The following is a 27,946-nucleotide window of genomic DNA, read 5'->3' as shown; positions in this document are numbered from 1 at the left end:
GTTGTGCTCTGCTGCACACATCACACACACAACAGAAGGGACTGTGTATTTCCTCTGTGGGGTACCAGGGTATAGGAACACTACAGCTTGCTGCCACAATTACCACCCTGGCCACCTTCCAAAGGCTCCAGGGTAGATAAGTATACTGATTTATGATTATTAGCTAAGCTTCTTTTCTCTTGTAGTATACTTGATGTATCTATTGGTACTGTAGAAAAAAAATACATTTAAATGAATAAGCTTATATCTATATAAAATGTAATAATATAATGGCAAAAACACATGTGAAATAGGTATCCATTTGACATATGTTTGTGCACATATCCATTGAAATCCATTTTTTAGTGCAAAATTTGCAAACTACTGCACTTTTTCTGTCTCTGAAAATGATGAAAAACAGATCTACTTATTTATAACACTGCAGTCTATGAAAACATGTATCGTGTTTCATGTTTTTTTGCAGAAAACACGTCTCATAATCTCCTAACACTTCCCCCCCATGTCCTTTAAAACTAATACTTGAATTTAAATGCATCTGCTTGATTTTGCTGTAAAAAGCCTGGTGCTTCTGGACTAACTTGGCCGGGGTTGTCCTGGGAAAGTACCCAATCCTTTCTCCAAAGTATGCCTTGGAGATAAACTAGCTGATTTCACTAATGCTCACTATAGATTTCAGCAACATGTTATTATGAGGGCTACTAGCATGCATATAGCTCACAACTGGAATAAACAAAATATTTCACTTCTAGAAGTCAAAGGCTGAATTAATAAAACATTTAATTGTGAGCAACGTAAAGCCCTCAGGGATGACTGCAAGGAGAGGTTGAAGGTATCTGGACACCATGGCTAAATTACTTGGATGCAACAAATATGGGATCTTATGTGTTTTTCTAGGGGGACTTTGCCAGCTTAAAGCTTTAAAGTCCTTAACTCTTGACCTTTCCTGTTCCTTTTCTAAATTGCCCTTGATGAAGACTCTTCCATTTCTGGATGGCTAGAATGGTGACACCACATATTTAGTTGGTTAGTTATGGGAAGCGATGTTTATATCATTTGTCATTGAACTTATTTCTATGAACATGATTTATGACCGTTGTGAACTTTCCATTATATTGCCACTGACAACGTCCTCTTCAGCTTATCTTATAAACCATACACTCTATAGATCTGGTTGGAAACTAAAATGCCTATGGTTGCTTCAAATTTACAATGAACTTGTTTGTGATTACAATATGAAAACATGTAGCTGTTAAAAATGACAAAAAGACAATGTGAAAGTATTCTTGGTCAATCTGGTTGTGTTAGAAATGTTGACTTTCCCATTTAACGCAATTGTAAAAATTTGCAGAACATTGTCATACAATTATTTCCAGTACGTGTGTACATAATATTAGAATGCATTAAGATTTTGCGGCCATATTGCAGATTATGCAAGAAGTCACCTATGTTATAAAATCATGGCCGAACTACAACTTATTGCCTCAATTTCATGTTAGTTGAGGAAATGAAATGTGAAATTACTGCTATGAATGGGTGAAACCCATCACATCTCTATAGGGAAAGAAATGTAAGAAAAGAGGCAATTATACCAGTTAACCTTTCCCTCATTTTGCAAACAGCCCCAAGGTGAGTGGAAGTCTGAGGTCATGAGAATAAAGAGAAGTCAAGACAAGTTTAGCTGACAATTAAACAAGCAGTAGATACAGAGATACTAAAGATCAAATTCATGTAAAACTTTATAAAATTCACTCAACCAGACAATTTCAAACAATTTACCATTCAATTCATGCAAAATGCAACAAATGGCCGCCACTCTTTTACATAAAGCAGAAGATTGTATCAGCCAGAAAAGGCTCTTGTAAACTCAGACACGGCCAGGTGGGCTTCCCGATAATGCCTTGCAGCTATCACATAGTATAGCACAGCCCATTATATGATGTTATAGCTCACAGCTTATTAAACCTTGGGAGCAAAAAAACAAAGAAACTCTCAATATACTATGCAAATACTGCGTGAAAAGACCGTAGTCAGAAATGGTTCCCACCAGATTACCTGTAGCCATATATGCCAAAGTCACTTTGACATCATTAAGGCTGTGCTTATGTTAAAGAACTTGAATGGGGTTGGACACAGTCATAGGGACATACCTGGAGCACCTGCCATCCACAGCGAATGTATTGTGCTCCCAGCACATTAACGCTGATGAGTGCACTATACAAAAAGCTTACCCAATTTATGCATCATACAAGATCTAAAGCGCATGACAACCACCATCTGCAGTGATGACTTGGTGCGAAGGCCACTGACTGTTGAAACAAATCCGCTAGTATTTAGTTAACGGCACTGATTTCATCTGCGCAGTGTATTAACCCCTTTCCGACATCAGGCGTAATAGTACTCTGATGTCAGACTCCCACCCTTTCATGTGAGCTCCGGCGGTGAGCCCACATCTTTCCTGGCACATATCAGCTGTTTTGAACAGCTGACATGTGCCAGAAATAGCCGAGAGTGGAATTGCAGTCCACCCATGACTATTAACCCATTAAATGCTGCCGTCAGCGCACCGGTGAACCCATCACGTGATCGCAGGTCACCGGTTCATAGACATGACAACCAGAGGTCTCTTGGATACCTCTATGGTTGTCACTGGTGGTTGGCACTCATAGAAAGTGAGTAATTCTACTACATAGAGGTGATGTGATCATCGCCTGTATGTAAATTACACAGCAGTAGTTATACCAAGTGACCAGATACAATTTTAATTGATATAATGGTATATACCTGCTGGAAAAAGGTGAATGGCAGACCATTCGGTGAGAAGAGTAGTTCTGGATCAGTGATCAGAATTAAAGTAGGACAACCACAACGCATATAATGATAAAATACCTTTATTTATAGAAGGGTAGATGAACAGCAAATGAACAAAATCCTGATATCCAAATGCCAAGGACAAGTAAGTTAAAAAGTGCAAAAAATAAGTGAAAAAATATAACAATAATAAAAATAATAATAAAAATGGTGTATAGGAAAAATATATATGCACAACAAACATATAATGAGAGTAAATAAGTGTAAATACACAATGAATAACTAGTAAAGTGCTAAGTGCAACAGACTCAACCTTGATCTGGTATCAGACACCATATATCAAGACCGTATTACAGATAAACGGTCAAAGAAACCCAGTAGAAAATACATGTACATGGCTGCATACAAAAAGCTCACAGTGACCGCAAATTAGAGCATTATATGTTCTATACTGCAGCACCGATACTTTAAACAGACATATTTTATAGACAGGAGCACCAAAAATAAGAATTCAACATTACCAAAGTAATAGGGCAGTGGTGTGGCACGTCTCTGACGCGTGTTTCCAAAGTATTCCTTCGTCATGTAGTGTGGACTATGTATAGACGGGTTCAACTGTGATAATTTACTTGAACTCTGTTATCTTTTTGGGAATATTTTATTGTAATTTTTAGGTGGTCTGGTGTGGTCACTTCTTGCTAGCAGTGTTATATTTTCACCTATATTCTACCCTTGTATAAATAAAGGTATTTGATCATTATATACATTGCGGTTGTCCTACTTTAATTTTGATCACTGATCCAGAACTACTCTTCTGATCGCCTGTATGTAGCAGAGCTGATCAGGTTATGGCAGCTTCTAGTCTTGCATAGAGGCTATTGAAGCATGCCAAAAGTTAAAAAAAAATGCTTTTAAAAATATAAAAGAATAAAAAAAAATTGAAGTTCAAATCACCATTTGCCTCATTCAAAATAAAAAAAATAAATAAAATAAAATCACACATACATGTATTTGGTATCGCTGCGTTTAGAATCGCCCAGCCTATCAATAAAAAAACGGATTATCCCAAATCGCTAAATGGCGTAGCGAGAAAAAAAGTCAAAACGCCAAAATTACATTTTGTTTGGTTGCCATGACATTGTATTAAAATGCAATAATGGGCGATCAAAAGATTGTATCTGCATCAAAAGGGTACCATTAAAAACATCCGCTCGGTGCACAAAAAATAAGTCCTCACCCAACCCGAGATCACGAAGAATTGAGACACTACGGGTATCGGAAAATGGAACAATTTTTTTTAACAAACTTTGGAATTTTTTTTCACCACTTAGATAAAAAACAACCTAGACATGTTTGGTGTCTATGAACTCGTAATGACCAGGAGAATCATAATGGCAGGTCAGTTTTAGCATTTAGTGAACCTAGCAAAAAAGCCAAGCAAAAAAACAAGTGTGGGATTGCACTTTTTTGCAATTTCACCGCACTTGGAATTTGTTTCTTGTTTCCTAGTACACAACATGGTAAAACCAATGGTGTCGTTCAAAAGTACAACTCATTACGCAAAAAAACAAGCCCTCATATGGCTATATAGATGGAAAAATCAAAAAAGTTAAGGCTCTGAGAAGAAGGGGAGCAAAAAATGAAAACACAAAACTGAAAAAAGCTCCGGTCATGAAGAGGTTAAACCCAAAACACTATGTGATTTACATATAGATAATAAGAATATACCACATTGTGTGCCGTGACAGATATGTACGTCATGATGAGCGCATGGTACGACTTCTGTACCGATGCAGTCAGGTGCAGGGGCAGACTCATTTACACTTCCATGCTACCGCTGTAACTGCTGGCATTGGTGTCCTTGCAGTCTAACCCCTCATATGCCACTGTTAATAGTGACATTAGCACATGAGGATGAGGAGTATGACAGAGGGAGAGCACGCCCTTGGTTACCTCGATGACACCCCTGTAGCATGATTTCAGGGTGCTGGTGGGTTGCTGTGACAAATAGCCTCTGGGTCTGCCATACACTATAGCCTATGAGATCTAGACCGAGGCTACACTGACAGGAGATACAGAGAGCAGTGTATTACCAATGACACCATAATCACATACTCCCCTTGGAGAACTAATAAATATTGTAAAAGGTAAAAAAAAGTTTAACTGTTTAAACAAAAAATGGAGACACAATCTCCCAAAAGTCAGATTTTCCACAATCATTCTTTTTACATTTAGGAAAAAGAAACATCCTTTAAAAATTACATATACTTTGTATTAACACGCCAGTAATGATGTGTACTATGAGACTATATCATTATTTACCCCATACGGTGAATGCTGCAATAATGAAAAAAAAATGTCAAAAACGCTGTTTTTGCTCATCACACCACACAATAAATTAAATAAAAAGTGATTAAAGAAAACCTGCCAGCTGCTGCACTCTGCCCAATCCATGGGCAGCATGTATCCCGCACTGGCCAGATCATCTCAGCCAGGAATGTTTGACACACTAGCATTTAAAAGATACTGGGACCCAGAAAACTCTGTAAACTAGTCAGACAGGTGGTCCCCAGAGACCACTCACTTCCCACTGCTCTGGACTGACAGGCCTCTGCCTACATGTGCGTGTCACAGATAATCCTATAAATGTGCCCCTGCTGTGTGATGTGTAATGGCCGTGTCTGACCGTACAGGGACATGGTCTGATCATACTGCAGCTCCTGGGCAGGGGAGGAAGGAAAAGAGTCTACAGACAGGACAGCAGGGGATCACAGCTGCTGGTGTCTTTCAAGTAAAACATTTCCCTGCCTGCTTAAAAACATATTTTACCTCAAATAAAGAATCCGCTATGATCCCCTGCTGTCCTGTCTGTGTACTCTTTTGCTTCCTCCCCTGCCCAGGAGCTGTGGTATGATCAGACCATGTTCCTGTACAGTCAGACACGGCTATTACACGGCAGGGGCACATGTATAGGATTATTTCAGTACAGGAACATTTTATTTACAAGCATCCAACTGTGGAAATAACTCTACTGATTAAAATCAATGTTAAAATTAACTTTATTTATGGGGAAACCCGTCCTACTGCAGGCAGAAAACCACGGTTATCACACAGTTGTGCGTCCTTGTGGTATACAATGTATTTCTGCAGTTAGACATTATCTATATTCAGTGTCATTTTTCAGAAATACAAGATTCCAAGCCATCCAGGAATAAATCAGTTGTCAGGTTCATTTTGATTATTTATCTACATACCCTGTATTACTACCCCATATTAAAATAACATTAAGTGTATTGAAAAAGAAACAGCCACTGGCATAGAAAAACAGAAACGGCCACCCAACTATCCACTGAGCGGCCAGACCGTTACATGCACGCTCGCGCAGGACATTGCTTTCTCAGCATTCAGCAAGGGTTGGTGGAAACATTACTAAAAATTGACTTGACCTGAATTCAGAATAAAATGGTCTGCAATGAAGCCAGTATGCCCCAAGTCACAGGCAAGGTGGTCTGGATCTCACACAATAAAAGTAAGCCGGGCCAACCATGAGGCAGGGAAGGGCTTAACGTTCGCACAAGCTGGAGTTCTTAGAATGAAAAGATATTCAGCGAAATCTTTCATATAGTTTCCAACTACAGAGCAGTCACAATTCTGTCCCATGCCATGTTCCAGGTCAGGCTGGTCAGCTTATCATGTACCCACATATGTGCTACTGACTGCTTAGCTACTCAGACTTTTAATGCTAAAATTATTCATGAATAAGAACTAGTTTCTGAAGCGGTCGTGCTGTCAGGAAGGAAATAAGAAACAGACCAATGTTCAGCCTGGGCAAGGTGATCATTACAATTACTTTTACTTCATTCGTGTGTTTAGAACTGCCTCTCAACTGCTGCTCAAGTGATTGGTTTATGACAGAAGCACCACTGCAGCCAGTCACTTAACAGCTTGTACTATCTACATTGGCAGAACCATTGAGTCCAGTGATTGGCTGCAGTGGTGTCGGCATGACGTCACGGCTGCAACCTATAAACACAATGGTTTAGTATCTTATTTTATAACTCTGCTGGCCTAAGGATAATAAAAAATGTTGAACTGAAAATCCCCTTTAAACAGAACATAAAAGCCAGTTACGTTATGACAGTCATAAATTTACTAAGGATACCAAGAAATCATCACAGTGGCAAAGACGCAAAGGAAGTTTACTATTAGGCTGTGTACCCACGTAAGCGGTTTTTCTCGTTTCTAAGCATTTTTGCTGGTAAAAATGCTTAAACGCTTACAAGAAGCATCCCACTCAATTTAATGAATTCTGCACTTTTTGTGCACATTGATGTGTTTTTTCCGGGAAAAAAACGCATCGCGGTAAAAAGAAGCAGCATGCTCATTAATTTCGCGGAAAATCCACATTTCTAACTATTTTCTATGAGACTGGGGACGCTCCGGAAAAAAACGTGCAAAAAACGCGCGTTTTCTGGGAAGGAGTCTGGTTTTCAGTCAGGAATTTTCTGCATACGTGAGTACATAGCCTTATAGAAAATTAGTATACATGATGCAACATTTTTTAAGTTTTGAAAGACTGCAAAAATGGAAAAGTAAAAGATAAATCCTAACCTCTTCTACTAATGGAACAAAAGAAGATTAAGAATAAGATCACATGAGGCATTTTTTCAGCAGTTTTTTTTTCTGCAGCAAAACCTGATCTCTTGGTATGAAAGAGCGCATGTTTTTCTTGCTTTTTTTGTGCTTTTTTTCCTGCGGTTTTGGCATGCTAGATTTGTCTATTGTGCATGTTGATAAAGTTTACTGTTGAAAAAAAAGCCCTATTCTATAAAATCAGGTTTTGACACAAAAAAAATGCAACAAAACCTGATAGCTGCGTTTTTGGTGTTTATTTTAGCGTTTTTTCACCACCCATTAATTTCAATGGGTGCGAAATGCTGAAAAAATGCTAGAAGTGGCCTGCTCTATTGTGCAGAAAAACATGCAAAGCGCGAAATACTGACGACAAAAAAACAACCTATGTGTGTCATGAAATATGATGTACAGTGGGGAAAAAAAGTATTTAGTCAGTCAGCAATAGTGCAAGTTCCACCACTTAAAAAGATGAGAGGCGTCTGTAATTTACATTATAGGTAGACCCCAACTATGGGAGACAAACTGAGAAAAAAAAATCCAGAAAATCACATTGTCTGTTTTTTTATTCATTTTATTTGCATATTATGGTGGAAAATAAGTATTTGGTCAGAAACAAAATTTCATCTCAATACTTTGTGATATATCCTTTGTTGGCAATGACAGAGGTCAAACGTTTTCTGTAAGTCTTCACAAGGTTGCCACACACTGTTGTTGGTATGTTGGCCCATTCCTCCATGCAGATCTCCTCTAGAGCAGTGATGTTTTTGGCTTTTCGCTTGGCTACACGGACTTTCAACTCCCTCCAAAGGTTTTCTATAGGGCTGAGATCTGGAGACTGGCTAGGCCACTCCAGGACCTTGAAATGCTTCTTACGAAGCCACTCCTTCGTTGCCCTGGCGGTATGCTTTGGATCATTGTCATGTTGAAAGACCCAGCCACGTTTCATCTTCAATGCCCTTGCTGATGGAAGGAAGTTTGCACTCAAAATCTCACGATACATGGCCCCATTCATTCTTTCATGTACCCGGATCAGTCGTCCTGGCTCCTTTGCAGAGAAACAGCCCCAAAGCATGATGTTTCCACCACCATGCTTTACAGTAGGTATGGTGTTTGATGGATGCAACTCAGTATTCTTTTTCCTCCAAACACGATAAGTTGTGTTTCTACCAAACAGTTCCAGTTTGGTTTCATCAGACCATAGGACATTCTCCCAAAACTCCTCTGGATCATCCAAATGCTCTCTAGCAAACTTCAGATGGGCCCGGACATGTACAGGCTTAAGCAGTGGGACACGTCTGGCACTGCAGGATCTGAGTCCATGGTGGCGTAGTGTGTTACTTATGGTAGGCCTTGTTACATTGGTCCCAGCTCTCTGCAGTTCATTCACTAGGTCCCCCCGCGTGGTTCTGGGATTTTTGCTCACCGTTCTTGTGATCATTCTGACCCCACGGGGTGGGATTTTGCGTGGAGCACCAGATCGAGGGAGATTATCAGTGGTCTTGTATGTCTTCCATTTTCTAATTATTGCTCCCACAGTTGATTTCTTCACTCCAAGCTGGTTGGCTATTGCAGATTCAGTCTTCCCAGCCTGGTGCAGGGCTACAATTTTGTTTCTGGTGTCCTTTGACAGCTCTTTGGTCTTCACCATAGTGGAGTTTGGAGTCAGACTGTTTGAGGGTGTGCACAGGTGTCTTTTTATACTGATAACAAGTTTAAACAGGTGCCATTACTACAGGTAATGAGTGGAGGAAAGAGGAGACTCTTAAAGAAGAAGTTACAGGTCTGTGAGAGCCAGAAATCTTGATTGCTTGTTTCTGACCAAATACTTATTTTCCACCATAATATGCAAATAAAATGAAAAAAAAACAGACAATGTGATTTTCTGGATTTTTTTTTCTCAGTTTGTCTCCCATAGTTGAGGTCTACCTATGATGTAAATTACATACGCCTCTCATCTTTTTAAGTGGTGGAACTTGCACTATTGCTGACTGACTAAATACTTTTTTTCCCCACTGTATTTCTAATTGTTCTAGTTACACATACGGAGCTATCAGCTGCAGCTCCTTGGTATGTGAATCACATGCTCCAGCAATGATCCCCCTTGCAGCTTCCCCCACCCTCATTAGCCTTGTACCATACACACAAGCTGCAGCATCCAACCCCCTCCTTCTCTCCCTGCTAGCACTGTGTAATTCTATCTCATTCTTTCCTACCTCCCTCGGGAAGGTGTATGTGATTCCCCTCACCCCTCCCTCCTGCTATACAGCTTTGTGTAAGGTGAAGATGTAATGTGAGACCAGCAGCTAGGCAGGGTTATTGCCCCTAACCAGATAAATCCGGTCTGTGTCCAGCACATGGCAATCCGTTGTCTCTTGGTTCATTTCAGATCATATTTAATAAATCAGATTAGGCAGGGAAGCAGGGCAAATAAAGTATTGGAATCTGCATACCATAAGCTATCCACAGTGGCGTTTTCTGACTTATGTGCGCATCAGGAGCTGAGTAAAAGGGTTACTGCCTTCCCCTAGCCAGCAGAGAGGTCGTGTTTGATATTGAAAGAATGGTAATTTCGTACTAAGAAAAATGATAGTCCTGCTGTCACTCTGCAAGCCTCGTGGCCAGAGTTATGACACTTATGAGTTTTTAGTAACTTTGGAAAAGGGGAGTACATTCCATAGCTCCAACCACCCAGTGTGAGGTCACCCAGAAGAAGGTATAAGGCTAGCAGGCTCATTCAGGTTTTTGTTCAGACCTTGGGGAGACAGTATTTACCATCCCTGCTGTGGACTGTATCCTGGTCCTTGGGAACTCCCCTCCCCCTCCCACATGGCGTGCCATTGACTGAAGTATGTAAGTTCCTTCTTTTAATCCATGTTATTTTGTAATTGCCTGTATATATTTTAATGGTCTAGTTTGTAACATCTTTTTATATTTTTGTAAACACTGCCTATCTTTTCTCGAGTAAAATTATAAAAATTTACTAGCTTTGTTTTTCTTGCTCTAAACATACTGACACGTCCTCCGTGCTAAAACTACGCTACTGTTGGGTTGGCTCCTCACTCAATATTGATTTTAGTATCAGAACTAGAAGCCGGTGGCAGCAAAGTGTGTCCTGGGTTATTTGGGGAGACTCTGTGAAGGACGGAGGTTATTATGTTTGTATTACCCGCCTGAGACTGTGGACATACATACCGGCCTCCCTGCAGAGTGCCCAATAGCCAGTACACAGCAAGGCAGCCTTTCTGGTGACTACTTATCCTACGTGTAGTTCCCCGACTTTCCTGGGGGTAAGGGGGCGCCAGAGAGCTGCAAGCTCCAAAACAGGAACTGAAGGTGGGATCGTGAAATAGGATTCCTGACAGTGTGCATGATATTTCTGAAATCTCATAGACTTTGCTGGTACTGTAAAACGCAGCTGAAAAGGAGGATAAAAGAACGCATTAAACAAACGCTGCAAAATCGCCCAGTGTGAACTTGGCCGTAAAGTTGTATCAGTTGAAACATTGTAACTGTTGGAACAGTAGGATGTACCTAGAAGTATAACTTTTTCTGATAGATCAAGTGTTTGCCAATTATTCCAATACTTTCAGCCACTTAAGCATGTTAATATTTAGCATCAGTATTTAAGTCAAACCCAGGAACAGAACAGAGATAAAAATAATAAAGGTAATATTAAAGGGTTATTCTAATATTATGAAAATGATGTAGTTTGACAGGATGAAAATAATCAAGTTTACAATTTACTTGCCTTTTCTATATGCTGTCATTTTCTTGCTATAAGGGTATGTGCCCATGATCAGTAAGAGCAGCATTTTGAATGCAGTTCACCTGCGCTGAGGACAAAATGCTACGTTCTACATTAGAAGAACAGTGGATGGGATTTATAGAAATCCTATGCCCACTGTGCTTCTATTTAACACTGCGTAAACTCACCCGTGGTGCAGGTTTATGACCTGCAGCATGTTAATTAACTGGTCTCCGCTCTGTAGTTTCACCCATACCAATTCATTAGATGCAGTAAATCCATATGGTGCACTGCACATGTGGATTTAACTGTGTGATTAGGATGCAGCGAAAATACAAAATGCTGCTATTTCCTGATTGTGGGCACATAGATTAAGAGCTGTACAGTTCATTCCAAAAGAGATTGACCATCAGAGCCTGACTATGTACAGTAGTTACAATTCAGATGAGGAGGTAATGCCTGAGATACCAGTCACCTCTCTCCATCCCAAAGATTTCTATACAACAGTTTGGCAGCTGCTCATATAACCCTTCCTGTCAGTTCCTAACTGAGCAGCTGTTATCAGTACTGCAAAATCACAAGCAACTGTTCACCACCATTGGCAGCTAAAAGAGCAGATCTCCTGTTCAATGCCAACCCAACTTGAGCCTTGCGCATGCTTAAAGCACTTATCTAAATTTGCAAATATTATGATAACACTTAAGACTTCAGAACAAGTGTTCTGGAATGAATATTGATTGCAGTCCCAAGTGTTTATTGTAATAATCTATTCTCGTTTCTAATTTTCTATTGAATAGATTGTGATAATATGTCACTAATGTCGGAGAGATTACTATTCACCTGGATTAGTTGTGCAGCTCCACGCACAACCCTGGTGTTAACATGCTTGGTCCTCCATGGCTGCAGCTGTGCCCTCTGAACCTCCACCAAGAGGTCCAGATACAAAGGATCAGGATAAAAATATAAGGAAAAAATGGGCTTCCAAAAGCACTGTCAAGCACTGCTTAATAAAAATAATTTGAATAAGAAAAGAAAACTCTACCTACATCCTTGGCAGCACTTTTGGAAACCTATTTTTTACTTATATTTTTTAAATCATTCATGGGAAATAGTCACATTTACAAAATACAGTTCAAATGACAGCAAGCATCTCTGAAACCAAACTGAGCTGAGCAGATTACTAATCATTTTTTTAAGAAGAGTTTCAGTATAACTTGTTGTGAGATATGGGAAAATTATATCATTTTGACTTCTGATGGAATTCCCCATCAAGATAAAGTTTGGCCCAAAACTACTTGTTTCAGACCACTCAGCCCCCCTCCCTTGGCATGCATTCCCCAAGGCCATAAAAAGCAATGCAATGTTTTTCTTTAATTAAAAACTCCAGGAACAAGCTCTTTGAAGCTTGGTGAGAACCAATTAGCACAAGAGTGTGAGTTCTAGTACAGGCACCATCAAACTAAATACCTTTTGTGTAACTCACACACTACAGGTCACAGCAAGGCTCTTAGGTATTGAATCTGGAAAATGACCTATAATAACAGAATACAATATCTCTGAGACTAGCCGAGCACATAATCGGAACCGGCATTCCGTCCCCACACGCCCATACCCAGCAGCCACCTGTAGCACTCTGCGTTATGGAGCTATGAAGCGTATCTACCATGAATTACATACAGTAGGCATATTTAGTCTCTATGCACAGATAAAATCCAGCAGAATCCAGTGGCACTGCTGACATTCAATTCAGAGCTTCGGGCGGAAAGTTATGAGCCTCCACGGTTCTGGACAGAATATCATTCTCAGATATGGGAGGAGAGAGGCTGCACAAGCTAAGGGATGAGCACGGAGTGTGGGAGGGAACAGCCTAGGAGATAAGAGACAGCTGCTCATTTTGAGCTGAGTCTTTACACTGGCAGGAGGAAAACAGACAGGTGATGCAGACAGGTAAACCACATAACTAAGATTTGGACCTGGGATCCATCAGCGCCTTCCTGTGGTCAAATGCTACATAACTCGGTAATTGCAACCTATCTATTCCCTATCCTTGTACTGCACTCTCGACTGCATACTTGTATATTGTTCTGTATATACATATGGCTGTATATTTCTAGTGCGACTTTTCGGCGATTAAATATAAAATTAATCTTGGGCTGCTCTTTTATCTCGATACATGAATCCCCACATCCGCACGCTTGGATGGTTATATTATACACTACCCGGGTTGGTTTCTGACCTGATATAAGCCAGCTGTCAGACGGGGCTTATTTCGAACAAGGAACTGGTGGCAGCATATCGTAGTGTTTTAGTGAGGAATTCTGGCAGTGACGACCGTGAAGTTTTTATCATATATATATATATATATATATATATATATATATATATATATATATATATATATCCCCAGCCTGGACTGGTGATATACGCGTATATATCCCCCCATCACTAAGTGCATTTCTGGCAACTATTTGCCCTCGGTGCAGTTCCCTCACTGACCTGGGGCTAGTGGTGGCGCCAGAGAGCCGATCGCTGCTGGGTCCTTCTCTCCCCTCCCCCCGAAGGTGAGCGAATTCGACATCCCCTTTCCCTGTGCGATCCCTCACACTTGTAATTTACGCAATGCCTGCAGCAATGTCTGTATGCAACCCTGTACAGAAGCCCACCACTGGACTCTTAAACCCTAAACTCATAATGAGGTTGGAATGACTAAATCACAAGTTATTCTGAATCTTTTCCAAAAAATATGTCTACTAACACTCATGTCTTCCAGCACAATAGCTCATTGAACATGCAATCTAATCTGCAAACAATGTGACAACTTTCCTTTTTGCCAACAGACCATTTAGGAGAATTTAAGAAGAGAACTTCTTAGATTAAAATAATCAAACTGTTGAATCGACTCTGTCCCACATATGTATATAATTGTAGAACTGGTCAAGCCGTGATGATGACCAGACCGTCATCTTTTGACCCCTGTAGTCAATTACTGGCCTCTGTAATAATGATATCATTGTTGGAGAGTGACCAATGAGGTCAGTGTTTGGTTGCAGCAGTCATGTAAAAGCAGTTGGAACGCCATTTTTGCAAGACAACCAAATCAGTAGGCTGGAGCAGCAAGGGATTTATTACACAAGTACCGTATATACTCTAGTACAAGCCGAGGCACCTAATTTTGCCACGGCAAACTGTGTAAGCTTATGTTCGAGTCTAAGCCAGGTATGCATTGTCCCCTCATCCATGCCCTGCTATGTGTGGTTCCCCCTCGGTGTAAAAGTTGTATGCACGGCTCGGCATCCTCCCGCCGGTATGCACGGCTCGGCTGTCCTCTCCCCTGTATGCACGGCTTGGCTTCCTCCCCCTAGCATGCACGGCTTGGAGTCCTCCCCTTGTATGCACGGCTCGGCGTCCTCCCCATTGTATGCATAGCTCGGCGTCCTCCCCGTTGTACGGTCATTAAGGTAATGAATATGCAATCCACACCTATGGGAGTGGAGACGCGTGCATATTCATTACCTTAATGAGCGGTACCATGTGACTGTTAAGCACAGGAAGAGCTGCCGGGACAACAGAGATGCAGGGACGTGCAGCAACCGCCCAAGGAGGGCGAGTATGATGTCACAACCGACGGCTCCTGACTGCTTGGCCGCTCACCCTCCCCCGCTGGCTTTCTGGACAATGATTCATGTATAAGCCAAGGGGGGCATTTTTTAAGTTCCAAAAAAGGTGCTAAAAATCTCGGCTTTTACTGGAGTATATACGGTACATTTTTATTGTATTGCATTCCATGCCTTTGAGGAGAAACCAAAAGCAGCACCAATTATACTCGAGTGCAAATATTATATAACAAATATATGACAAAATTACATGGAATATTATGGCAAACAACAGTGGAAAACCATAACACATAGTATGCAGATAAAAAAAACGTGTTACACTACTCACAGTCTGGTAAGTTTTACTGTAGTTTGGAACAACAGTTCAGGAAGGACTTGCAACTTATTTTTATTCAGGCGCCTGGAACAAGATAAAGAAAAAAATATTTAGCAATGCAATTTTGCAGACCACTAGCTGACATTTATAGAATAGGTTCTGTTATTTTTAGGATAGGTTATCATAAGTTTAATACTACAATACTCTGCCCTTTAATGGTAATGAAAACCTTAAAAACTTGGAGCCAATACCAAGAGAATTTTCAAAGCATATTGAAAGTGCAGGAAAAACAACACAAATCCTACTTATAAGTCTTCATTTCTTTTTACGAGTACATTCCCATCGGGCAAAAACGGCATTACAATAGTAGCAATGTTAAAGGGGGTTTTCACTTTAACACCTTAATATGACCAAGCTACTTTACAGGTTAATAACAGGGAATAATTTTTTTAAAGTGTCACTTTATTTAGTAACTAGCTAAAGAGCCTGGCATTGCCTGGGCATAGTAACCAACTGTGGTTAGTTATAACAAATTATAATGATTATATTGCACATAAAAACCGTGCATCTAATCTTATCCTGTGTGATACTGTCTGCTGAGCCGCATACCTAATCCTATCATGTGTGTTACTGACTGCTCAGCCATGTATCTAATCCTATCCTGTGTAATACTGTCTGCTGAGCCGTGTATCTAATCCTATTCTGTGTGATACTGACTGCTGAACCGTGTAGCTAATCCTATCCTGTGTGATACTGACTGCTGAACCGTGTATCTAATCCTATCCTGTGTGATACTGTCTGCTGAGTCGTGTATCTAATCCTCTCCTGTGTGATCCTGCCTGCTGAGCCGTGTATCTATTCCTATCCTGTGTGATACTGACTGCTGAGCAGCGTATCTAATCCTATCCTGTGTGATACTGTCTGTTAAGCCATGTATCTATTCCTATCCTGTGTGATACTGACTGCTGAGCTGTGTATCTAATCCTATCCTGTGTGATACTGACTGCTGAGCCGTGTATCTAATCCTATCCTGTGTGATACTGGGCTCCCCCTGCAGTCTGTGTCAGAGGGTGGTCTGTATTGGCACGGTAATAAATTGTGTTATTTCCAGCTTTACAGAAGGACGATAACACCATAGAAATGATAACAATAATAGGCCTCAGTTACCACAACTGTCTACAAAGAAAACTGTTGCTGATAGCAACCAATCACAGCTCATTTTTCATTTTTTAAACAGCTCTGGGACAGCGTGGCGAGTTTTGAGTGGCGACTTTTGTGTTTCGACTTTTATGTGGCGAGGTTGGTGTATGTGTGGTGAAATGTGTGCTGAGGGTGGTATATGTGTTGAAGCACGTGGTAGTGTGTGACGCATTTTGTGTGTGTGTTCATATCCCCGTGTGTGGTGAGTATCCCATGTCAGGGCCCCACCTTAGCAACTGTACGGTATATACTCTTTGGCGCCATCGCTCTCATTCTTTCAGTCCCCCTTGTTCACATCTGGCAGCTGTCAATTTGCCTCCAACACTTTTCCTTTCACTTTTTCCCCATTAAGTAGATAGGGGCAAAATTGTTTGGTGAATTGGAACGTGCGGGGTTAAAATTTTGCCTCACAACATAGCCTGTGACGCTCTCGGGGTCCAGACGTGTGACTGTGCCAAATTTTATGGGTATAGCTGCGACGGTGCGGATGCCAATCCCGGACATACATACATACACACCCACATTGAGCTTTATATACTAGATAACTCTGTTTTGCTTTAATGAATCCCACTGATTCTGAGAATGTTTTTTCGTGACATACTGTGCTTCGCAATAGTGGTAAAATTTGTTCGATAGGACTTAAGTTTATTTGTAAAAATATTTGAAATTTGGTTAAAATTTCACAAATTTTCCAATTTGAATTCTTATGCCCTTAAACCAGAGAGTTGTGTCACACAAAATATTTAATTAATAACATTTACTAAATGTCTACTTTACATCAGGACAAGTTTTGAATTTTTTTTGTTTTGTTAGGAAGCTATAAGGGTTAAGAGATGATCAGCAATTTCTAATTTTTCTAACAAAGTTTACTTTTTAGGACCACATAACATTTGAACTGACATTGGGGGGCCTATATGACAAGAAATTCTCAACAGTGACACCATTCTAAAAACTTCACCTCTCGAGGTACTCAAAAACACATTCAAAAAGTTGATTAATCCTTGAAGTGCTTCACAGGAATTAATGCAATGTGGAAGGAAAAATTTAACTTTAACACAATTTTTTATTTTCACAAGGATAGCAAGAGAAATTGAATCTTAAAATTTGTTGTGTAGTTTTCCTGAGTGTGCCAATACCACATATGTAGGGGGGAAAACTACTATTTGGGCACTTGACAATGCTCAGAAGGGAAGGAGTGCAATTTGTCTTTTTGAACGTAAAACTTTCTGTAATCAAGTGTGAATGCCATGTCGCGTTTGAAGAGCCCTTTGTCTTATCAGTGGAAAATCCCTGAGAGTTACCCCATTTTGGAAATTAAACCACTAAAGAAATGTTTCTAGATGTGTGGTGAGCACCTTGAACCCCCAGGTGCTTCACAGAAGTTTAGAATGTAGAGCTGTGAAACTAGAAAATCACATCTTTCCTACAAAAATGTTCTTGTAGCACCATTTGTTTTTATTTTCACAAAGGTAACAGTAGAAAATGCACCCCAAAACTTGTTGTGCAATTTCTCCTGAGTGCATAAATACCCCACATGTGGTCAAAAACTACTTTTGAGGCACATTGCACAGCTCATGAGGGAAGAAAAGCCATATTGAAGTTCAGAATTTGCTGGAATGGTTTGAGGGTGCCATGTCACATTGGCAGAGCCCTTGAGATGCTGAAACAACAGAAATCCACCTATATGCAACGTCATTTTCAAACTAAACCTCCCAATGAATTTTTCTAGGTGTGCAGAGATCATGTTGACACCACATTGACGTCACAGAAATTTATACCATTGGGTGGTGAAGAAAGAATAATTAAGTTTTTACCGCTAAAATGTTGTTTTAGCCCCAAATTTTAAGTTTTGCAAGGGCTAATAGGAAAAAATAGTCCTCTCAGTTTGTTGTGCAATTTTTTATGACTGCGTCAATACCCTACCTTTAATCAGAAACTACTTTTCAGGCACAGTACAAAGTTCAGAAGGGAAGGAGCTTCAGGCACAGTACAAAGTTCAGAAGGGAAGGAGCATCATATTATAGTGAGTGAGAGAGCCCCTGAGATGCAAAAAACAGCAGAATCCCTCCCTACAGTAGTGCTCAAAAAAATAGCAGTATGTTCAAAAACATGAGTTCATCACAAAATCTTTGTACCAGTTTTTATTTCCAGCATTGGGAACATTGCACACTGTTTTAAAATTCAAAACATGAAGAGAAATGGATATAATTTTTAACTACCGGTACTTTACAGAAAATACTAAAATATGAATACTGGGCTGTTCAAAAAAATAGCAGTGTCTGCATTTGTCTTTACAATCTCACAATATGTACTATTTTTTAGGATTTAGCATTCCAGTGAATCACTAACCTAATATTTAGTTGTATACCCACAGTTTTTTAGAACTGCTTCACATCTAAGTTCACATCTACAGTCAACCAACTTCTGACACCTGTCAACTCTTATCGCAGCCCAGGATGCTTGGACTACATACCACAATTGTTTGGCATTTGTTGGCTTTGCCTCAGAAACAGCATGCTTAATTTCACCCCACAAGTGTTTAATCAGAGCAAGGTCTGGGGATTGGGCTGGCCAGTCCATAACCTCAATTTTGTTGGACTGGAACCAATATTTTGATAGTTTAATGGTCTGTTTAGGGTTGTTGTCTTGTTGAAACACCCATTTCAAGGTCATATTCTCTTCAGCGTAAGGCAACATGACCTTTTCAAGTATTTTAATATATGCAAACTGGTCCATGAAACCTGGTATGTGGTAAATAGGTCCAGTCCCATAGTAAGAGAAGAATGCCCATATCATGATGCTAGCACCACCATGCTTCACTGTCTTCAGAGTGTACTATGGCTTGAATGCAGAGTTTGAGGGTCATCTGACTGACTGACTGTGACCCATGGATCCAAAAAGAAGAAATTTACTTTCATCAGTCCACCAAATGTTTCTCCATTTCTCTTTAGACTGTCTTGTCTTTGAACATCCTGGAGCTGAGCATTTGCCATTCTGGCTATTCTATCCATTTGAATGGTAGTCTTCCATTTTCTTCCACGTCTCTCTGGTTTGGCTTTCCATTTTAAAGCATTGGAGATGATTTTAGCTGGACAGCCTATCATTGTCTGCACTTCTTTATACGTTTTATCCCCCCTAATCAACTTTTAAATCAAAGTATGCTTTTCTTCTAAACCAATGTCCAGAACGACCCATATTTCTCTGGCTTTGAAGGAGAAATGCATGTACAACATGTCCTGGCTTCAAACTTAAATAAGGGCCCCCTGATTCACACCTTCACAAAATGATTGACCTCACTAATTGAACTCCACATTGCTATTATTTTGAACACCCCACCTTTCAATTAACTATTGTAATACACAGACTCAAAAACATGCAGATCATGAACGCTGAGTCTGTTGGTTTTCTTATAATCTACTGCACCAACTGATAAATTGTTTGACATGTGGTAATAGAATTTATACCAAAAACAGAGTTTAGTCTGGTTAGACATATTGCACTGCTATTATTTTGAACACTACTATACGTAACTATTTTAAAAACTACACTACCCAATGAGTTCATCTAGTGGTGCTGTGATCATATTGACACCACAGGTGTGTCAGAATTTTATACCATTAGGCAATAAAGAAAAAATACCTACATTTTAACCACAAAAATGTTTTATTAGCCCAAGATTTTACGTTTTACTAGGGTAAGTTGGTAAAAATGACACCAAAATGTGTCCCACAATTTCTGCTTAAAGTGGAAATAGCCCATATGTGGCTGTACAATACCGCTTAGCAACATGGTGAGACTTGGGAGGAATAGAGCGCTATTTGCATCCTGATGCGCAGATTTTCCTGGAATAGTTTTCGGACTCTATATACAGAGCCTCTAAGTGGTAAAGAACAGAATACCCTACTCAAGTGGCCCCATTTTGGAAATTATACCTCTGCCAAACATGTGGACACTAAATGTGGTTTAGGCTGAAAAGGGAGTGGGGCATTTGGATTTGGGAGTGCAGAATTTGCTGGATTTCTATGGGGGTTGGGCATAGCACTTTTACAAAGCCTTTGTACTACCATTAACTTGTAAACCTCCATATTTCTGTTTACAGATGATGGACCTGAGTGGGGACTTGCTTTTCTTGTGGATTGAGATAAAAAATTTTATTGGGAACTTTTTGGTATTACATTTATCCTATGCTCTACACTGAGCACTTATATCAGTTTTTTCATATAAATCGCTCAATGACGTGATTTGGATGAAACCACCTTGGGATCCACTCACTATAAGAAACAGCTGGGTTGCTCTGGACCTCGTCTGTTGAGTGGTTTCCTTCTTTTCAAAAGTTCACAAAACTGGTTGACCACGCTTTTATGCATACCTAAAAAGACGAACGATGCTGGATCATATGTGTTACACCGCTCCGCCATACTCACCCGGCCTCGGCTCCCACGCCGCAGTCGCCCTCCGCTCCCACGCCGCAGCCTCTCTCCACCCGACGGCCGCGGCGGTCACCTGAGACAGGCCTGCGACCGATGCCTTCCCTGCATGCTATGCGCATGCGCCATAGGCCGCGGCCGCGCCTCCTTCCTGCTTCTTATGCTCCGGCTGTGCCCTGACCCGGAAGCACCTTTGGACCAATGGCTGACCAGACGGGGCCATATGAGGCCGCTTCCCCCTGAGGGAGGCGCCTGATCGTCGTGTTTCCTGACACTCTGGCCTCGCTCCATCGTGCACACTCTGCTCCTGCAGTTCCTGTCTCGGCTGCTCCTCACAGCAGCTTCTCAGTCCTGCTACCCGTGTTCCTGGTTACCTACTCCAGTCCTGCCTTCAGTGTTCCTGTCGTCCTACTCCAGTCCTGCCTTGTGTTCCTGCCGTCCTACTCCAGTCCTGCCTTCAGTGTTCCTGCCGTCCTACTCCAGTCCTGCCTTCAGTGTTCCTGCCGTCCTACTCCAGTCCTGCCTTCAGTGTTCCTGTCGTCCTACTCCAGTCCTGTCTTCAGTGCTCCTGCCGTCCTACTCCAGTCTCAGTCTTACTCCGGTCCATCCTGAGCCGCCCCTCTCGGTACCGGCTACCGTGGTACTCGAACCCCTGGGCCTGCTCCTAACGGTCCCTGTATAGGGGTCGGTTCCACCTGGCAGCTCGCCCAGGGTCCCTCGGTGCCACGGCCCAGAGGGTCCACTCTCGGAGTTCCCGCTCCTGACCACCCGCGCTAACAGTACGATCAGGCCATGGACTCTGCCGGTACTACGGCTGCTACCCAGAAAGAGTTGCTATTCCTACGGGAGAATCAGGGGCGCATTATGTCAATCTTGAAGTCGATGGACACCCGTTTGTCGGCCTTATAGGTGGCCGATCCTGGAAATGCCACTCAGCTGGCCAGTCTCCAACAGGAGCTGGGTCAGCAGCAAGATACTCAAACCCACATTTTGTCCTACATGGCCTCCTTTGATAGTCGCTTGTCGGCCCTCCAGGCTGCCGCTGCAGTGCCGACTCCTCCCCCTGCGTCTACTGCTCCTCCGACGCCCCGCCTCGCCAAGCCGCCTCGTTTCACCGGGGATCCCAAGCTCTGTAGGGGGTTCTTAAATCAGTGTAGTCTCCACTTTGAATGGCTGCCGCAGCAATATCCCTCGGACCGGGCCAAAGTGGCCTTCACCATGTCCCATCTGGAGGGAGAGGCCCTTTCTTGGGTAAACCCGCTCTGGGAACGTGACGACCCGGTCGTTTCGAGTCTCCCGGTTTTCCTGGATATGTTTCGTAAGGTTTTCGATGAGCCGGGCCGGTTAGCCTCTCTCACTGAGTCACTCTTTAACTTACACCAGGGCTCTCTCACGGTCGGACAGTACGCTATTCGCTTTCGCACTATTTCCTCCGAGCTCGGCTGGAATAACGCAGCTTTGGTGGGGGCATTCTGGCGCGGTCTTTCTAGTAAAATAAAGGATGAACTCGCAGGTCGTGATACCCCGTCCACCTTAGAGGACCTTATCTCGCTGGCTACCCGCATTGACCTGCGCTTCCTGGAGCGCGCTCAGGAGTCAGTGAGAGACAGGCGCTCCTCCAGGTCAGTTTCTCCTTTCACACATTCGGCCAGCTCACGTTCAGTCGGATCTTCTTCCCTCTCTTCGGGTGAGCCCATGCAGATAGGTCATCTCAGGTTGGCCGAGTTACGTCAGAGAGAGAGACGGGCACAAGGTCTGTGCCTCTATTGCGGTCATTCGTCACACTATATACGCACCTGTCCTAAGAGACAGGGAAACGACTCCACCTAGGTCAGGTAAGAGAGGCCTTCCTAGGTGATGATGATGATTCCTCTCAACCCCTTACGATTTCTGTGCTTTTGGTTTCAGGAGGGAGGCGTGGTTCCGAGGTGGCCTACGTGGATTCGGGCTCACCGGGTAACTTCATTCGGCCGGAAGAGGTAGACAAATACCAAATTCCTGTAGTCACTCTATCTAACCCAATTCAGATTGCCACCGTGGATGGCAAACCGCTACAGGTGACCGTCACCTTGGTCACTGAAGAGGTGGAATTGCAAATCGGAGCCTTACATCGTGAGAAGATAGCCTTTTACGTTTTACCTAAGCTCTCTCACGCCATTCTACTCGGTCTTCCATGGTTAAGGACTCATCAGCCTGTTCTCGACTGGTCTTCTGGGGAGATACTCCGCTGGGGGCACCCGTGCCAAGCTCGCTGTCTGACTCCTGTCCGCCTGGCGGCCACAACACGGTCACCTCCAGACCTCCCGGGTCTTCCTCCAGCTTACAGCTCCTACGCCGATGTTTTTGATAAGAAGGAAGCGGAGGTTCTTCCTCCACACTGGCCGTTTGACTGCCCAATTGAACTTGTTTCTGGTTCAACCCCCCCCAAGGGGTAGAATCTACCCTCTGTCTCCCGCGGAGACCACTGCCATGTCTGAGTACGTCCGAGAGAACCTCGCCAAAGGCTTTATACGGAAATCCTCTTCGCCCGCGGGAGCCAGGTTCTTCTTCGTCAAAAAGAAGGACGGGACTCTACGGCCATGCATTGACTATAGGGGCTTGAATGAGATTACCATCAAGAACAGGTACCCTCTTCCACTCATTCCAGAACTGTTTGACCGTCTCAGAGGGGCTCGGGTCTTTATTAAGCTGGACCTCAGAGGAGCCTACAATCTGGTCCGTATCCGTGCAGGTGACGAGTGGAAGACCGCTTTCAACACTCGAGATGGCCATTACGAGTACCTGGTCATGCCCTTCGGTCTTTGCAATGCTCCTGCAGTCTTTCAAGAGTTCGTCAATGAGATCTTCGGGGATCTCTTGTACTCCTGTGTGGTCGTGTACTTAGACGACATCCTCGTCTTCTCGCCGGACCTCTCGTCCCACAGAAAGAGTGTCCGCCTGGTGCTTCAGCGTCTTCGGGAGAACCGTCTGTATGCAAAGATCGAGAAATGTCTCTTCGAACAGACCTCTCTGCCTTTCCTGGGATACATTATCTCCGACGCTGGTCTAAGGATGGATCCCGAGAAGTTGTCTGCCATCCTCAAATGGCCTCGCCCCGTCGGATTAAAGGCGATACAACGATTCCTCGGGTTCGCCAACTATTACTGGCAATTTGTCTCCCACTTCTCCGCGATCACAAGACCCATTTCTGTGCTCACCCGTAAAGGGTCTACTTCCAAGGATTGGTCCCCTGAGGCAGAGGAGGCCTTTCTGACCCTAAAACGGGCTTTCTCCACGGCTCCGGTCCTGCATCGCCCTGAGAGCGATCGACCTTTTGTACTCGAGGTGGACGCTTCCTCGACTGGTGCCGGGGCGGTGCTGTCCCAGAGAACCGCCTCCAGTCGCCTGCACCCTTGTGGCTTCTTCTCGAAGGCCTTTTCTCCATCCGAGTGTAACTACTCGATCGGTGACCGGGAACTTTTGGCCATCAAGTTGGCCTTGGAGGAGTGGCGCTACCTCCTGGAAGGAGCTGTCCATCCTTTTGTCATCTTCTCGGACCAAAAGAATCTGGCCTATCTCCAGTCTGCCCAGAGACTAAACCCTCGCCAGGCCAGATGGTCTTTATTTTTTGCCCGATTTGATTTCGAGCTCCGATTCCGTCCCGGCAACAAGAATTCCAAAGCAGACGCCCTGTCCAGGGTCTTCCAACCACACGAACCCACGGAGCAACCGTCACATATCATTGATCCCACTAGGATCATCACCGTGGCTCCAGTGAACTGGCTTACTCCTCCGCCTGGCAAGACGCTTGTGCCAGAGGATCTCAAGCAAAAGGTTCTTCTATGGGGGCACTCCTCCACACTGGCCGGCCATGCCGGAACTAGAAAGACCCTTGACCTTATCAAACGTCACTGGTGGCCCTCACTTCACCAAGATGTAGTCGACTTTGTGGCTTCTTGTCCATCCTGTGCAAAAAACAAGGTGCCACGGAGATCTCCGTCCGGCTTGTTGCTTCCGTTGCCTGTTCCTACGGTTCCTTGGGAGAACATCGCCATGGATTTCATCACCGACCTACCCTGCTCTGCGGGCTGCACAGTCATCCTGGTGGTGGTGGATCGTTTTTCCAAGATGGCTCACTTCATCCCTCTGCCCGGTCTTCCCTCAGCGCCAGAGCTGGCCGAAATCTTCATTCATCAAGTCTTCAGGCTTCATGGACTACCTCGACGCATTGTGTCTGACCGAGGGGTTCAGTTTACCTCCAAGTTCTGGCGTTCGCTTTGTAAGCTCATGAACGTTTCCCTCGACTTCTCCTCGGCCTACCATCCACAGTCCAACGGACAAGTAGAGCATACCAACCAGACGCTTACGGGATACTTACGCCACTTCTCTAACGCTCACCAGAACGATTGGGTCAACTTACTCCCCTGGGCAGAGTTCGCTTACAACAACCATGCTGGTGAGTCTTCGGCCAAGTCTCCGTTTTTCATTGTTTTTGGCAGACAACCTGGTGTTCCTCTTCCGATAACCCCTGCCTCTGAGGTACCCGCGGCCAATGCCTTGTCCTCGGAATTTTCTAAGATTTGGGCTGAGACCAACACATCACTCAAGAGATCCGCTGATCAGATGAAGAACTATGCAGACAAAAAGAGGTTGGATTCTCCTCCGTATCGTGTTGGCGACAAGGTCTGGCTCTCCTCCAAATTCGTCCGACTAAAACTGCCCTCCTACAAGTTGGGTCCACGCTACATTGGTCCGTTTGAAATTCTGGGACGTATTAACGAAGTTGCCTACAAATTGAGGTTGCCTGCTTCGCTCCGGATCCCGAACACCTTTCATGTCTCTCTCCTGAAGCCTGTGGTGCTGAATCGTTTCCATTCCTCGCTTGATCTTGGTCCTCAGCTGGTGGGTGCCGACAACATTTTTGAAGTGCAGGACATCCTCGCTGTGAAAAGGGTTAGAGGTAGGACTTTCTTTCTCTTTGATTGGAAGGGCTTTGGTCCTGAGGAGAGATCCTGGGAGCCTCGGGAGAATATTAATGCTCCCCGTATCCTCAAGAGGTTTCTTGTTAACCTCCGGGGGGGCGGCTTAGGGGAGGGGGTACTGTTACACCGCTCCGCCATACTCACCCGGCCTCCGCTCCCACGCCGCAGTCGCCCTCCGCTCCCACGCCGCAGCCTCTCTCCACCCGACGGCCGCGGCGGTCACCTGAGACAGGCCCGCGACCGATGCCTTCCCCGCATGCTATGCGCATGCGCCATAGGCCGCGGCCGCGCCTCCTTCCTGCTTCTTATGCTCCGGCTGTGCCCTGACCCGGAAGCACCTTTGGACCAATGGCTGACCAGACGGGGCCATATGAGGCTGCTTCCCCCTGAGGGAGGCGCCTGATCGTCGTGTTTCCTGACACTCTGGCCTCGCTCCATCGTGCACACTCTGCTCCTGCAGTTCCTGTCTCGGCTGCTCCTCACAGCAGCTTCTCAGTCCTGCTACCCGTGTTCCCGGTTACCTACTCCAGTCCTGCCTTCAGTGTTCCTGTCGTCCTACTCCAGTCCTGCCTTGTGTTCCTGCCATCCTACTCCAGTCCTGCCTTCAGTGTTCCTGCCGTCCTACTCCAGTCCTGCCTTCAGTGTTCCTGCCGTCCTACTCCAGTCCTGCCTTCAGTGTTCCTGCCGTCCTACTCCAGTCCTGCCTTCAGTGTTCCTGCCGTCCTACTCCAGTCCTGCCTTCAGTGTTCCTGCCGTCCTACTCCAGTCCTGCCTTCAGTGTTCCTGTCGTCCTACTCCAGTCCTGTCTTCAGTGCTCCTGCCGTCCTACTCCAGTCTCAGTCTTACTCCAGTCCATCCTGAGCCGCCCCTCTCGGTACCGGCTACCGTGGTACTCGAACCCCTGGGCCTGCTCCTAACGGTCCCTGTATAGGGGTCGGTTCCACCTGGCAGCTCGCCCGGGGTCCCTCGGTGCCACGGCCCAGAGGGTCCACTCTCGGAGTTCCCGCTCCTGACCACCCGCACTAACAATATGCCAGACAGTGTCCACAGTGTCTCCATTTGCCTCCTTATTGGGAATCTTCCGCCATAGGTTCAGTCTGAATTAGCCCGGTTTCACATTTGCACTTTATAGCGCAGCGACGGCCTGCGCACGGCCGCCGCTAATCCCCGCCCCCCGTCGGCTCCCTGCTCGCCCCTTCCAGTCATCGCTGCCTACTAGCGCACATGGACGCTTGCGATCTGCGCACCCTATCTTTAGCATAGGGTGAGCAGATCGTGCGCTGTCCGTGCGCTAGTAGGATTTTAGCGTGCGCCCGTGTGCGCCGAACGCAGCATGTTGCATTTCGGCGCGCACGCCGCACCTTCAAAAGTGCGCAGTGCACGCCAAAATCCTGCTAGCGCACGGCCAGTGCTCGATCTGCGCACCCTATGCTAAAGATAGGGTGTGCAGATCGCAAGCGTCCATGTGCGCTAGTAGGCGGCGATGACCGGATGGGGCGGGCAGGGAGCCGAGAGGGGGTGGGGCTTAGCAGCGGCCGTGCGCAGGCCGTCGCTGCGCTATAAAGCGCAAATGTGAAACCGGCCTTACACATTTCAGAGATTTGCACGGAAAGTCCGATGTAAGTGCTAAGAGCAGAGTGCAGGATAAATGTGAGCCGAGCCTTACTGCGATCTTTGGGAGGCAGAATGAACAAATCAAGTGAAAAATTTAAGGAAGCAGGAGAATAATTGGTCTTAGTTACTTTTTACGTTGTTCCTCGTGCAGTATAAGTGATTAGACGACTTTGATCTTCAGGTCGGTGCGATCACAGCAAAACTAGATTTATTTTTTTTTATGTTTGGCTGTTATCACACTAAAAGACGCTTATTTTTTCTTCAAAAACTAGTTTTTGCATCACCATATTTTGAGAGCAATAATTTTTCTATGTTTACACACAGTGACAGTTTAAAGAGTATATCTAGGACTTTATGGAAAAAAAATGTTCCTTGGCACTAACAAGCAGGTAATTGCAACTTACCAGCCTGTTAAGTATGGTGCCGTTCTTCCCCGCCACAGATTGGTCACAGACCACGTCAGACATCATTCTGATTGACAGCCAACTCCCCCAATTAGGCAGTGGGGATCCAGCTGTCAATCAGAACAACATACAAAGTCCTGCCCCACTGATAGAGCGGAGCGTAAAACATTCTTCCGCTCTGTAGACATTACATTTTTAGCAGAGACTTCAGAATCCCCAACA

At 44.1% G+C, this 27,946-nt stretch overlaps 1 protein-coding gene across 2 annotated transcripts in view; it reads right to left on the bottom strand.

The window, feature by feature from the left end:
* Positions 1-27,946, bottom strand: part of SLIT3 (slit guidance ligand 3) — a 1,050,869-nt gene that overhangs the window by 813,338 nt on the left and 209,585 nt on the right. For both annotated transcript variants that reach the window (XM_073573732.1, XM_073573731.1), the window contains exon 4: positions 15,131-15,202. In XM_073573732.1, coding sequence (XP_073429833.1) covers positions 15,131-15,202 — 72 coding nt within the window. The remainder of the gene's footprint in view (positions 1-15,130; positions 15,203-27,946) is intronic.

Source organism: Dendrobates tinctorius, unplaced genomic scaffold (genome assembly GCF_039654945.1).
Source record: "Dendrobates tinctorius isolate UK_male_01 unplaced genomic scaffold, ASM3965494v1 ptg000036l, whole genome shotgun sequence".
In the NCBI taxonomy this organism is placed as follows: Eukaryota; Metazoa; Chordata; class Amphibia; order Anura; family Dendrobatidae; genus Dendrobates; species Dendrobates tinctorius.
Note: the sequence above shows the minus strand (reverse complement) of the source record. Positions and strands in the feature narration are given on the sequence as shown.